General features: G+C 43.6%; 1 protein-coding gene across 1 annotated transcript in view; it reads left to right on the top strand.

The window, feature by feature from the left end:
- Positions 1–7250, top strand: part of LOC123970466 (spastin-like) — a 16201-nt gene extending 8951 nt beyond the window's left edge. The window contains exons 14-27 of the mRNA XM_046048510.1: positions 360–498; positions 842–993; positions 1100–1230; positions 1648–1741; positions 1872–1946; positions 2449–2520; positions 2670–2745; positions 2825–2916; positions 3001–3080; positions 3789–3831; positions 3925–4004; positions 4195–4265; positions 6534–6574; positions 7039–7250. Of these exons, the coding sequence (XP_045904466.1) occupies positions 360–498; positions 842–993; positions 1100–1230; positions 1648–1741; positions 1872–1946; positions 2449–2520; positions 2670–2745; positions 2825–2916; positions 3001–3080; positions 3789–3831; positions 3925–4004; positions 4195–4265; positions 6534–6574; positions 7039–7164 (1272 nt within the window). The 3' untranslated portion in view covers positions 7165–7250. The remainder of the gene's footprint in view (positions 1–359; positions 499–841; positions 994–1099; positions 1231–1647; positions 1742–1871; positions 1947–2448; positions 2521–2669; positions 2746–2824; positions 2917–3000; positions 3081–3788; positions 3832–3924; positions 4005–4194; positions 4266–6533; positions 6575–7038) is intronic.
- Positions 7251–14135: the final 6885 nt, after the last annotated feature.

The following is a 14135-nucleotide window of genomic DNA, read 5'->3' as shown; positions in this document are numbered from 1 at the left end:
TGTGGTCGTGTTGTGTCTCCGTGTGGCCCTGTTGTGTCTCCTTGTGGCCCTGTTGTGTCTCCGTGTGGACGTGTTGTGTCTCCTTGTGGCCGTGGTGTGTCTCCGTGTGGCCCTGTTGTGTCTCCGTGGTGTGTCCCCGTGTGTCTCCTTGTGGCCCTGTTGTGTCTCCGTGTGGACGTGTTGTGTCTCCGTGTGGACGTGTTGTGTCTCCGTGTGGCCCTGTTGTGTCTCCTTGTGGCCCTGTTGTGTCTCCGTGTGGCCGTGGTGTGTCTCCTTGTGGACGTGTTGTGTCTCCGTGTGGACGTGTTGTGTCTCCTTGTGGTCTTTTAGGATCTCTTGATAGTTTTTGATCTTGTCAGTTGACCTCTTCTGATCTTTTCTTCTGTGAAATGTGTTTTTTCTTCTTCCTCGTTGTTTTAGTCAAGGTGGTGTCGGGGTCCGGGGCTCAGACAGACATTTACACTGAGCCCGCCTACCATACTGCCCACCTGCGCTCAGGTACGTTCTGCTGAGGTTCAGAGGAGGCAACGTACACCGTAGACCTTTCTCATTTCTTAGTTTGTGCCTCCTCTCCTCACGTTTTAGTCCCTCTCCCCTGAGGTGTGAGCATAGGAGACGAGGCAACGTCTCATTTAATGAAATAAGAAATCCTTGCTTCAGAACCGTCCCTTTTGAAGCAGCAGCAGTCTCAAATTACAGCATCATGCACTACATTTGCCAGGAGCCCTGAAGCTGTTCTGGTTCTCCGTGTCATTTGTCACCATCTGTATGTAATTAGAATATTGGGATTTAGTTTTTTTCATGTGAGCAACAAATGAAATGTGTGCGTGTTGGTCAGCAGGTGGCGCTGTCTCCAGAAAGAAAGACTCTGTTTGTCCGGCACCATCCAGCCGACCAAAGCCCCTCCCAAAGACGTCCTGTTCTTCGGCGGCGAGGCTCCATCGCCCATCAGACCTCGGCTCGCAGCGCCCCCCCGCCCACAGTAACAGTAAGGTGTGTTCACATGTTAAACGCGATGACCGTGACGGGAACTGTCCGAGGTGCCGTCCCTCAGGTTAGTCCACAGTGATGAACACAAGGTGTCGGACTCTTCCTGCAGGGCAGAACAAGTCGGCACGCCGTTAAAGTCAGCTCCCCGACGTCGAGCCCGCTGAAGAAGAAGGACACGAAGAACTTGAAGAACGTAGACGGGAAGCTCGCCAACCTCATCCTCAACGAGATCGTGGACAGGTGAGAGACGCACCTGAAGGTTTACAGACACCAGCACACTGCACAGAGCTTTATGATGGTACGGATCTCCTGCATCATCGCTCTGCTTCTGCAGTCCTGGTCTCATTTGCGTTCAGCAGTCGGAAAACCAAGAGGTCGTCTTCTTGTTTTCTGGTGGAACACGTCGAGCAGGGAGACTGTAGTCTGCATCGAAGCCTGCAGCTGTGCGTCTGTAATGACTGCTGCGACTAACAATTGTTTTCATTATGGATAAACCCGCAGATTAGTTTCTTGGTTAATGAAATAATCGTTTGGTCTATAGAGCACAAGAAGATTCAGTTTACTCTGAATGAAGATCAGACCGGTTGAGTTATTGGTTCATTGGGATTGATTGTGTGTCTGTGCTGGTTTGTCGGTTGCGTTGATCGTGTGTTTCAGCGGATCGTCTGTGAGGTTTGAAGACGTTGCCGGTCAGAATCTGGCGAAGCAGGCGCTGCAGGAGATCGTCATCCTGCCGGCGCTGAGGCCGGAGGTGAGTTCAAGTCCTGACACTAAGCTTTGTAAACTTTGGTTTTCTGATTTGCTTTAATAACAGCAGGGTGAAGTTTCTGATTTCAGTGTCTGGAACTTTTGGTGTGTCAGCAGATTTTCTTCTTCTCTAGCTGTTTACAGGACTGCGTACTCCAGCCAGAGGACTTCTTCTGTTCGGTCCGCCCGGCAACGGCAAGACGATGCTGGTGAGTCTCAGAAACCAACTGATGGGTTTGACTTCAGCAATATTTTCCTTCTCACTTGTTAATTTCAGTGGTTAAAAAATAATATATATATATATACATATATTAGATTAATTGTTTGTTTACAACAAACAAATGAAATGGCTCGTTAGGCCATTAAAAATGTGAGCTTCAGTCCTTATTCTGAGCTTGAGAAGTGTTTGTTTTCTTCGCTGTTCATTCTGAAATCTAAATGTAGCAGCTTTTACTTCTAACTAGTTTTAGTCTGGATACTTTATACAGCAGTCTTGATGACATGAAAGCTCGCAGGTCATTAACGTGTGACGTTAACGTAGCTTTGAACCAGGGAATAAAGATAATACAATTTAGGTGACGTAACAATATAGAATCCATTGGTGACATTTCTAAGAGTTGATGGTAAGACAACATAAAAATCTGCCACACACAGTATTAAGACTTAAATTCGTGGTTTCCTGTAAATTAAAGATGCTTTTATTGGCTCCAGGCTAAAGCTGTGGCTGCTGAGTCCAACGCCACCTTCTTCAACATCAGCGCCGCCAGCTTAACCTCCAAATATGTGAGTAAAATACCTTCTCTTGTCTGCTGCATGGGACACTCGTGGCCATCTTTCACTGTTCACTGACACCTAAACTACGCTTAATCAAAGCAGGAGTGAGCAGGTGATGGATGGTGACTGATCGTCTGTCTGTCTGTCTGTCTGTGCAGGTGGGTGAAGGGGAGAAGCTGGTCCGAGCTCTGTTCTCTGTGGCCAGAGAGCTGCAGCCCTCCATCATCTTCATCGGTAACGCTCACTCTAAATCTGGGGTTTGATCTGCAAACCGGGCGACGGCGGTTGTGTTAATGCTGCTGTTTGTGTTCAGATGAAGTGGACAGTCTGCTGTGTGAACGACGGGAGGGCGAGCACGACGCCAGCCGACGCCTAAAGACCGAATTCCTCATCGAGTTTGACGGGGTAATGCAGCCTTGAGCCTGTTTCTGGTGTGGCGTTAGCTGCAGGAACCGTCAGCAAACACTGATGCGTAAACACTTGTTCCAGGTCCAGTCAGGAGGGGACGACCGGGTTTTGGTGATGGGAGCCACCAACAGGCCTCAGGAGCTGGACGAGGCTGTTCTCAGGTCAGATCTCCCTGTCTTTAACAAAATGATCTTGTCACAAGGTACATTGTAGATCATTTCACATGATCTTCATCTGCAAGTGGAGTTACCCAGTTCTCGTGGAGCTCAAGGTGTTCCGGTTTGTTGTCATTTTGTGCCTCTTTGTCATGAGATTTGATGATGTCATCTCAGGCTGTGGATGTCAGACACTGTTTTCTGACATTATAAAGACCAAACAACTAATATATTAATGGAGAAAATAATCAACAGTGATCAGAATCAGCTTTATTGCCAGGTATGTGTATACATACGAGGAATTAGACTCAGGATTGTACATTGCTCACGATGTGCTTACTTACTAAAAATACCATAACACAATAATAAAATAATAAAATAAAATCAGACACAAACTACAGTATAGACAACACTTATATAAACACTATGAACAAAACAATAGACATATTGACAAATAGTGCAGTGATCAGAGTGCAAAGGATGCAAGAGTAAACTATTATTCTCATTATGTACATGTTGAAGGTGGATATGATATACAGGTACTCATACATGTACACATGTACTCATACATATACATGTACACATGTACACATACATATACATGTACACAGTGTGTTGGAGCATAGTGCAAAGGATGCTGGAAGAAATAATGCTGTCGTGATGATGGTTAGTGGCAGCCCTTCACTCAGCTTTGTGTCTGTTTTTTATTTGCAGGCGTTTTGCTAAGCGTGTTTACGTAGCTCTGCCAGACGAGGAGGTGAGTTCAGCATCAGTTACAGATTTTAAACATGTAAATTAAAGGTTTGTCTGACTGACGTGCTGCTGCTGCTGCTGCTGCTTCTCTTGTCAGACTCGCTTCAAGCTGCTGAAGAACCTGTTGGGGAAACATGGAAACCCGCTGACGCACAGAGAGCTGAGGCAGCTGGCCAGGTCAGCTTCCATCACTTATTCATTTATTAGTCTTCACAGAACTCGTGTGAGGAAGACGCCCCCCCCCCCGATCCCCAGTGCTCGGAGATTCAATGAAGCACAATGATGCATTCGCACTGCACTTTATATCCAGCAGGGGCCAGAGACACACTGTGTTTAAGAAAAGAGTTTGTGTTTCTGATTGGTTTAGAATGACAGAAGGCTACTCCGGCAGTGACCTCACCTCATTGGCTAAAGATGCCTCCCTGGGACCAATCAGAGGTGAGACACAATCTTCAAGTGAAACTTTATCAGCTCTTTTTATTGTCTGCTGTCTTACTTTGTTTCTGTCTTCAAATTCAAATTGGCATTCTGGTCTGGTCACAAAACTCCACTCAGATATGGGGACAATTGGCACTGTGTGAAGTTCAAACCAGAGAAAACTTGAAAGCTGTAAAAGTTATGCTTTTACAAATTGTATTTTTTTTTCTCAGTATCTGAAATTTTCTCCATTATTCAGCAGTGGCTCCTCTGTTTGTCCAGTGCTTACATCCTGAGTCCATATATTTGGTTTAAATTCTGTTTCAGTCATGTTTGTTTAACTGGATCCACACAAACGATAAACAAGATGAGGGAAAGTTTCTGGTCATTTATGATCCTCAATACTGGGATACCATGTTACACTCCCGCCAACTCTTTCCGTCAAGATTAGGGACAGACACACCACCTCCCTACTTAAAGGGACGATTTGTAAGTTTTTCAATGAAATTAATTAAATTTTCATTGTCAGTGGGCACACTATACTGCTTTTAATGTGAGGACACCGGGTCGGATTCAGCCCTGTGCGCGCACCCGAGCCTCTCTCGTACTACAGCGACAACACGGCGGCTAACGACATGCGGTCCACTAACACCATAAAACAACCAGCTCAGGATCCACGTAAGGATCCAAAACAACAGTAAAGGTTTATGTGCTGAAGCCCATCAGACCAAACAGGTTCAGATGATGTCGAGCAAGAACAAAGTGAGCATTAGTAAAGCTGGAGAAACACAGAGAAAGTCACGTTAGCTCGCCGGCTAACGCCGAGCAGTTGCTAATGTTATCCGGTGCAAAGTTATATCGCTTTCCACTTTAATTCACCAACTAACGCCACCCGTGTTACCATCCTGTGTAGCACTGTAGATTTAGCCTGCAAGAAAGGATGTAAGAAGCAAAAAGCAAATGTGGAGCGATTTGTTTAGTAACGTTAGCCTATAGTGATGCAGCCAGCTAACGCTACAGTAGCTCGGACCTGCTGTTTGCTTCGTAACGTTCAGTTTATGTTTATTGTCATTTTACCAATACTCAGGTAGACAGCTTTTCCTCCTCTCCGTCACTGTAACTAACGTGACCCACATAACATAAAACACTGCAACAAAAACAACCCAGAGGAAGGAAGAGTCATCCACTGACACTAGTTACAGTAAAGTTACTCACTGCGGTCTGACTGTTATAAAGTGTGACACAATCTCCTCATAATATTCAGTCCAGCTCACTAACCGTTTCATTATCATCCAGTACATGTAGCTGTGCTGACACTGCTGAGCCTCCGGTGAAAGATTCACTGAAAGTAAAGATCGTTACTGAAAGCAGCAGGCGAGCTAACGATGTAACACGTCGGCTAAATGCAGTAAATGTACCGTGATCATGTAACGAGCACGGATTAGTTCAACCTGCAGCTGATAAAACTGTTACTGTAACGTTGCAGCGGGAGTTTACCTGAGTTTCCAGCTCTGTCTGTCTATAGCTGCTGTCACTCTGCCTTTTTCCGGGAGGATTGTGCCGATATGCGTCTCGCTGCGCTGAATGAAGTAACGTTACGGCGCCGGTGTTGATCTGCCTCTGAGCCGGGAACGTTGAAGTAACATGCCTGAACATGTCTGGTGAAAAGCCACAGCCTGCATGCTGGTGTTCCTGCGTTTATTGCAGGATTTCTGTATTAAAGCGGTCGTGTTTCGGATTCTGCTCGCTCATGAGTTCAAGCGAGCACGCGTACGAGCACACGCCTGGTTGCAGTCTTAGAACCGCACCGCTAGTGGCCGCTGGAAACTCCATAATGCCCCTTTAATGATGGTTTAAGGCAACCAGCTCTGCTTTCCCTTATTTGCTGTCATATATTTATTTATTTAGCCTTTATTTAACCAGGTAAGAGAACAGAGGTCCTTTAAATGCTAAGAGTTGTTATTCGTTCCCGTCACTGGCCGCAGATAACTGAAAGGAGTAGCGGCCAGAAGAGTTGACCAGAGAGGTAAACCTGTTTGAGTGCAGGTTGCGGTTCGGTAATGATACAGGGACCAATGAGTTTAGTTCAAACAGGGATTTGCCTAGTAAGGACTCATAATACATATATAAAGTAATATAATGAGTCGGATGTTCAGACTGATGTAAAAGTGAGCAGAAAGCTTCAGACTGCTCTGAAAACCGGCTTCAATGGGGGTTCCTGGAAAAAGGATTTCAGGACTGGGAACGTTGTTCTGTTTGTTCAGATGAAGTTTGTTTTTGTTTCGGCAGAGCTGCGTCCAGAACAAGTGAGGAACATGGAGGCCAGCGAGGTGAGTTCACTCCACCCCAGCTGATGATGTAATCATGTGATCATTTATTGAATAAACTTACTCCCCAAACTTTAAATGTCACCCTAAATCCTCTTAATGTTTCAGTGCGGAGGGTTTTTACTGTGGAGACACCGCTCAAACTCAACCCCAACACTGTGTTCACACTTAGATTTCAGCTGCAGTAAATAACCTCAGGACTGATGAGAAAAGTTAGGAAGTTTAGTTTCACTGTCAGGTCATAACCTTGTATCTAATTTGTCAATAAGAAAAGAAGTAAATGAACAAAAGAGATCAATTTCCCGTTGACTGTAAAAATGTAACGCTAACTTTAAATGATTTAAGTTAAAGTTAGCGGTGCATCAGATAACGTGGTGGAGTTAAAAGTTGTGAATGGAAAGTGTGCAGCAGCACCTGAAAATACGGAGTAAATATTTCCGTTTCCCGTGCTTCTGTCTTCTGCACAGGTCCGAAACATTTGCTTCAGAGACTTTGAGGAGTCTCTGAATAAGATCAAGAGGAGCGTCTGTCTGCAGACTCTGGAGCTTTACGTCCGCTGGAACAGAGACCACGGAGACACTACGGCTCTGTGAACTCCACACAAACAGACTTCTTCCAAAACCGCGTTTTTATGAACCTTTGCACGAATGTTTCTACGAAATAAAGAATCTTCCTCTTATTTCTTTTGTTTCTTACTTGAAGTCTGATATCCAAAGACAGTCTTCTTTTAACTACCTGAACTGTTTGTAGCGATGAGGTCTGCTCCCACAACAGAGTGAACCTCACTCAGCATCGTGCCAATCTATTTTAAGTTGGACAAAACTAAAACCACCAGTCTGTCTGTCCTTTTAACTGTCCCTCAGTGTGCTCTGACACAAAGCAAAAAAAAAGTCAGGAAGCACTAATGCAATTCAGATATCGAAGCCACGCTTCTAAAATAAGGTTGCATATTGCACATAAAGGGAGAGACACCAAAACACGCACTTGAACTAAGGGGTTTATTTAAGAAATGATAAAGGAAGCAAACAAAGCACATGGAGATCGTCTCTCTGAGAGACCGATGGTGGCAGCTTTAATACGGATCGGGTGCTGAAGAGATGGACGACTGGATCTCCACCGGCTTCCTGTGTGGGCCAGGAAACTCCACACCACCCTGCGGTTCAGGTAGGCGTCCATAGATCTCACATCTACACCTGTGTTTATATATTATATTTCTTCATTATGTCTCTGATCTCTGAAACCAAACCTGCGCCCTTTAAAGCCTGTATCTTTTTTGGCCTCTAGTATAACCTCAGTCATGCAAACCGCTGTTGGAGATGTCTCGCAGCAGCCCAAATCACGCCTCGAGGCGGCCAGCTGTCATTTTAGGGCAATGAAAATGAAGTGATTCTTATTTTTAGGTGATTATACACTAATGAAAACATGCTTGTGAATGTTATCGCTATATTTTGCAGATAGAGGCCCTCAAATCTAAAACAATGAACCTTTAAGTGATGCAGTTTCTCAAGTACTGTAGGCTACTGTAGATTTTTGAGGTACTTGTACTCTAGCACGGATTAAAAATACAGCGGCCCCTGGGCACAAACTCTTGTACGTAGTGTTGGGAAGAAGCATGGGATTATGGGAGTTCATGCCTTTACCACAATTGCCTTTGCTGCAGTCAGCTTCTCCAGGTTAGGATTCCTTCAGTGTTTATCGTTCAGGAGACACGCTGGCCTCCTTGTCAGCATGTCCCCCTCGTGTACCTGAGGTCGCCGGTTCAAGTCAGGACCGTGAGGTACGTACTCGGGGGCAGACAGTTACATTGGTGCCAGGACCCGGATGGGAGAGAGTTTTAGGGCGCTGAGTGTAACGGTAGCCAGTAAGGCTGCGCTGTGAGTAACACCTTAGGAGAAGCACCTGGCGACCGACGTTAGTGCCTGTTGGTTTTAGCCTCCATCAGTGAGGAGGAGCAGCAGGAAGGGGTTGGAGCCCGCAGGAGTTGAGACTTCAGGGGCATCGCCAGGATTGACCAGAGCCCTATCCAGTAGGATCTTGTAGCGGTTAGAGAGAATTGTGGAGAAACCCCAAACAAATCTTGTGGCCTGGAGGGCGGCCTTTGAATCTGAGACCACTGGAGACATCAGGGAGGTGGGTGATCAGGCTGATTGGACAGCGAGAGTGGGAGACCTCTGCAGCAGCACAGAGACAAAGCCGTCCATCAGCTTATCCCTTTTTTGGAGCTCTGACTCCAGGCGGCGGAAATTATCCCCCAACTGTGAGTAAGCAAGTTTGCAGTCCACATACACACAGCCATAATAGATTTATACTCAAACTATAACTCATAAAACAACACAATTGTAATTGTGGAAAACTTAAAACAGCAAAGTGAAAGTAATCCTGAGGGTAGGTGATCTACTCCTCATAGTGGGTGGTTGCTCCATCTCCCCATCCCAGGAAGTCCGCAACCTTGGTGTCATTTTGAACTTCACCGTCTCATTCCAGTCACATGTCAAACTCATTACCAAGTCTGCCTTCTACCACCTCAAATATCTCCAGACTTCGACCTTCACTCTCAGACTCTGTGACAGAGTCTCTCATCCACGCCTTCATCACCTCCCGCTTCGACTACTGCAGTGGTGTCCTGTACGGGTACCCAGCAAGGTCCTGGACAGGCTGCAATATGTCCAGAACTCTCACTCACACAAGGCCGTGGCAGCACATCACCCCAATCCTCACCCCGCTTCACTCCTCCTCCCCTATAAATCCCTCCATGCCACTGCCCCCCTGTACCTACTGGACCTTCTCCACTCCGTCACGGAAACCTGAGGTCCACCGACAAGGGCTTGGTCTCTGTCCACCTCACCAGACTGTGGACTTCTGTGGACAGAGCCTTCAGCGTGGCAGCCCCTCACCCTCTGGAACTCCACCCCCACAGAGATCTGAAAGGCTCCGTCTTTCGACACTTAGATCTGAAAAAACCCACCTCTTTACCAAAGCATACAATCCAGAATGATCTCCTTTTTATTGTTCAGTTGTTTGTTGTGTCTTTGTGGTCATGTGTAAAGCATCCTTGGGTCCCTTGAAAGGTGCTATAAAAAATATATTATTATTAAAAGAATAGCCTCCAGCACGGGACTTCCTGTAGCCAATCACCAAACATTGTCCACCAGATAAGATCAACAGGTCTGATGTCTAAGAAAAAAAACAGCAGTAAAAATAGGTCTATATTAATGATATGATTTGAAATTATGGCTGACAACCAGGATTGGCCACGCCGACACATGCGCATGTACGACCTTCTGTATATTATTTAGCGATGAAAAATATAGTATTTTTTTGATGGATCTTCACTGTAAGAAACAAGGCAAGGTTAGACTCAAACATGACTCCTGAGTTTCTGAGCGTGTGGAACTAAAAACGCAGCTGGAGTCCTTCAGTTTGGCAGTCATTATTTATTAAAGTACATGGTGTGTTACTTTTACACTACACAGTAAATTCAGTTATTATTTTAATACAGTGTCATTGAATAGTGCATTGTCTTAGAATTGTTTTGATATATTTAGCTGGATGTGTTTTAGCTGCACTGAACGGATGTGGAAACCTGACAGCTAACATTTCCTGAAAGTCAACAGTTTAGTAACGGGAACTAAAATTGGGAACTGAATGTAGAAAAAGAGAACAGATGAAACACGTTTTTTCAAACCTCTCCATCTTGAATAATAATAGACCTGTTTCTAAATGGTCATTTTTATCTATGGTTTTCTTAGTGTCACTTCTGTCAGACAGTAACTTCAAAATGTTCCAGTCTGGCTGTCGATCACTCCCCAACACTGAGACTGCTCTCCTCAGAGTCTGTCATGACCTTTTGTTGGTTGAAGATGCTGGTGAGGCTCCATTCTAGTTATTTTGAACCTCTGTGCTGCTTTCAACACAGTCCATCACAACTTGCTCATTGGCAGACTGGAAAGGTGGGCAGGAATCACTGATGTAGCCTAAAACTGATTCAGATCAAAACAGATGTTTCTCCGTGACTACACAGTTTCATTCCCTACAAACATGCTCTACAGTGTCCCTGAGGGTTCAATTCTTCATCTATATGCTTCCCCTGGGTATTATCATCCGCAAATACAGTGTACAATTTCACGCTGATGACACACACCTCTATATCCCAATTAGACCGGATGACCAGTTTAACACTGCAACCCTTCACAAATGCCTTACTGAAATATATATTAGTGGATATCACAACTTCTACAATTAAACCTTACATAATCTGATGTCATTGTACTCAGTCATCCTGCTCACAGAACTCAAATCATGGCAAAGCTAGGGGAACTAGCAACTTATGCTAAGCCCTCGGACAGAAATCTAGGGGTAGTCTTTGACCAGGACGAACCACACATAAAGAGAGTTGTTCAGTTATGTTTTTATCATTTAAGAAATACAGCCGAGATCAAGTCTTTTATTTCAGCAACAGATTTGAACTCATTCATGCCTTTATCTCCTCCCGCCTCGACTCCTGGAACTCCCAATACAACCTGTCTCAGTCAGAAATCAATTCATGACCTACAGTTAGTCCAAAATTCTGCAGCTCAACATCACCACGGTGTTTGCTCTTAGCTCTTATCCCCCCATGAGTTGGGATGCTGAAATCCTCTGGTAGGGCGTTGCTAGCTATTCCAAGTTCTAGGCAAAAACCCAAAGAGACAAGGCCTTTGTTTTCAGGGGCTCCGCACCCTTTAACAGTCTACCAGAGAGATCAGACTCGCAGAGTGTATTCCTGGTTTATCTCATTTCTCATTTATACACAAAATTTTCAATGTATAATTTATTTTTCCTTTAATTTTACACTTATGATATATGTTTTGTATAGTCTTTGTTGTCCACCACTAATTAAAGCCCTTTATTACCTGTATGGAGTGCCAAATAAAGCTATTATTATTTTTATTATTTATCATACCTAAACAAAAAAAGTAGACTGTCAAAGCCTCCCTCAACAACATATATGAAAGTACCAGCCCAGCTACAGGTGTACCGGACCTTAAGTACGCTCCGTAGGTCACATGACGTTAAACACGTTGTCAGTCGCAGTTTGGTTAAGTTTAGGCAACAAAACAACTTAGTTAGGTTTAGGAAGAGATTGTGGTTTGGGTTAAAAAAAATACATTATGTAAGTCAGTAACACTATTCAACTTAAAACGCAATAAGTCAAGCTTGACATGGTTTCGTACACTGTCTCCTGGGTAAAAGTCCTGAGTTTGATCGATTCACTACTTGTTTTGGACTTTATTCTAGGTCACCTAACTTCCTCTTTTGCTCATCCCCAGACTGACACACATAATGTTGGATTTTACTTGCAGTATATACTGAACGTCTGATATATATCTACTCTATTTAATTTAACTGGTTTATAGTTCTATATAGAACAGTGTGATTTTATTTTAAATACATGAATTGTTATGATACATACAGTGTCATGGAAGTGAAAGAAGCTGTGTTTAAAGGATCAGTTTGGATTTTGTAATTCATATTAGCTTCATCTAAACACAGGAATGAGTTCTGCAGAACTACCGAGTAGTTCTACCAAGCCCAGCCGGTATGGACCGAACATACATGTGACATGTGAGTATAAAAAACATTTGAATCAGAGGTTACCGTTCAAAGTCAGCGGACTGACAGGGATCATTACCACACTTTCTTCTCTTCCTATATTTCGAAATAAGACTCTACATGTAGGGGAGACTGGGATGAAAGTAACACCTTTTGTTTGAGCGTCAATAACTCAGTGGTTGTTTGTGCTAGGTCTCAAATATACAACCCATATCTGTCTTCTACAAAGATAACTCACTTGGACAACTAGTACACAATCACAGATTACGTGAATTAGTATCAAACTGGGCTTTTTCAGGCTTTTGAAACATTGGGGGCTTAGCCCAGCACAGAAATCTTTCATGTTTTCACCCCCCACCCCCATTTCCGTCTACCCAAAGTACGTTTATAAAGCAACAGTAAATGATATATATATGGTCTACATTTACTATGATTTTTATAATTACTACTGATAATAATTAACACTGATAATACTAATTAGGAGGGTCTGGGGCTCCTCCCCCTGAAAAATTGGGGCTTTAAACACTTAATTTCCTGCATTCTGGTGAATTTTATTGCCCCAATTTATTGAGGAAATATCTGAAGTGACAATTCAAAATGAAAAGAATATAGTGTAGTATAATGCAGTAAGGCTGTCAGATATGTTTCTCCTGTAGTTCACCCTTTCTAATACAATTTAATCCCAGCTGAGTCTACAGACATGCAGGCATGCCTGAACTAGCCTAAAGATGTTCTTAATGTGCATATGGCACCTTTTCACCTCAATGATAAATTAGCTTAATTCATTTGAAATAAGTAAACAAATATTTATTAATGAAATATTGGGGGGTGTGGGGCTCCTCCCCCTGAAGATTTTGAGCATTAAACACTTAATTTCCTGAATTCTGGAGACATTTTCTGCACCAATTTATGGTGGAAATGTAGTTTTATAAAGGGAAGGACAAAATATAGGTGTCAGGTGATAATTCAGAATATAAAGATATAATAGAATGTAATGCAGTTATCAGTAGCTTATAGTTATTTTCGCGCATTTGGCGAATTATTATTCTTTTGACCCACAACACAAGAAACAGCTGGAGCAGAGGGGGAGGGAGTTGGGGATAGTAAGAGATGTGATTGGGCCAGTCCAATGTCAGTATTGGCCTGATGCTTTATGGGCCGATCGTTGCTCATTTCTTTACATAAATGAGAGTCATCATTTAAAATTGAAAGGGCCATCCTTTGTAATTGTTTGGCATATAGTGGCATCACTATATGCCAAACAAAATTGAAAGGGCCATCCTTTGTAATTGTTTGGCATATAGTGGCATCACTATATGCCAAACAATTACAAAGGATGGCCCTTTCAATTTTAAATGATGACTCTCACCCTCTGCGAAGTGAGTTTCAGTTATTACCGTCTGCGAGGAGGTATAAAGTCCCTAGGTGTAGAACGAAAAGACATAAAAGCAGCTTCGTAATAAATGCGATTGATATGCTTAACAAATTGTAGAGGTGTTTTCTCAGATATATACTAGGGGTCTCATGAATTTTTCATAATGAATTTTTTATTTTATTTATTTATTTTATCTGTCCTTATGTGTAGTGTGATGTTCTGTGTTGTGTGTTGTTTTTTGTACTGGATGCCATAGAATGTCATTGCACTGTAAAACAAATTTACCTACGGGTATAAATAAAGTAAACAAACAAACAAACAAACAAACAAACAAACAAATGATTTGACTTGTAGCCTATTCGATGAGAGGAGCGCACTGCTCTTCACCAGAGGAAGAAAACACATCCCGGACGCTTTAGAGGGAATGAAGCATCCTGGAGACAGTGAAACAGTAGTGTCTCACAGCGAGGGGGACAGAGACAGCAGCACACAGAGGACAGGTGTCTTGATATTGTCTCTCTTCTTTGCAGCGACTGTGTTAATACGCTGAGCGACAACATTTATATTTATATATCTCCCCCCCCCCCCCCCCACCCC

Source organism: Micropterus dolomieu, linkage group LG04 (genome assembly GCF_021292245.1).
Source record: "Micropterus dolomieu isolate WLL.071019.BEF.003 ecotype Adirondacks linkage group LG04, ASM2129224v1, whole genome shotgun sequence".
NCBI lineage: Eukaryota > Metazoa > Chordata > Actinopteri > Centrarchiformes > Centrarchidae > Micropterus > Micropterus dolomieu.
This window is presented reverse-complemented; position numbering and strand designations above follow the sequence as displayed.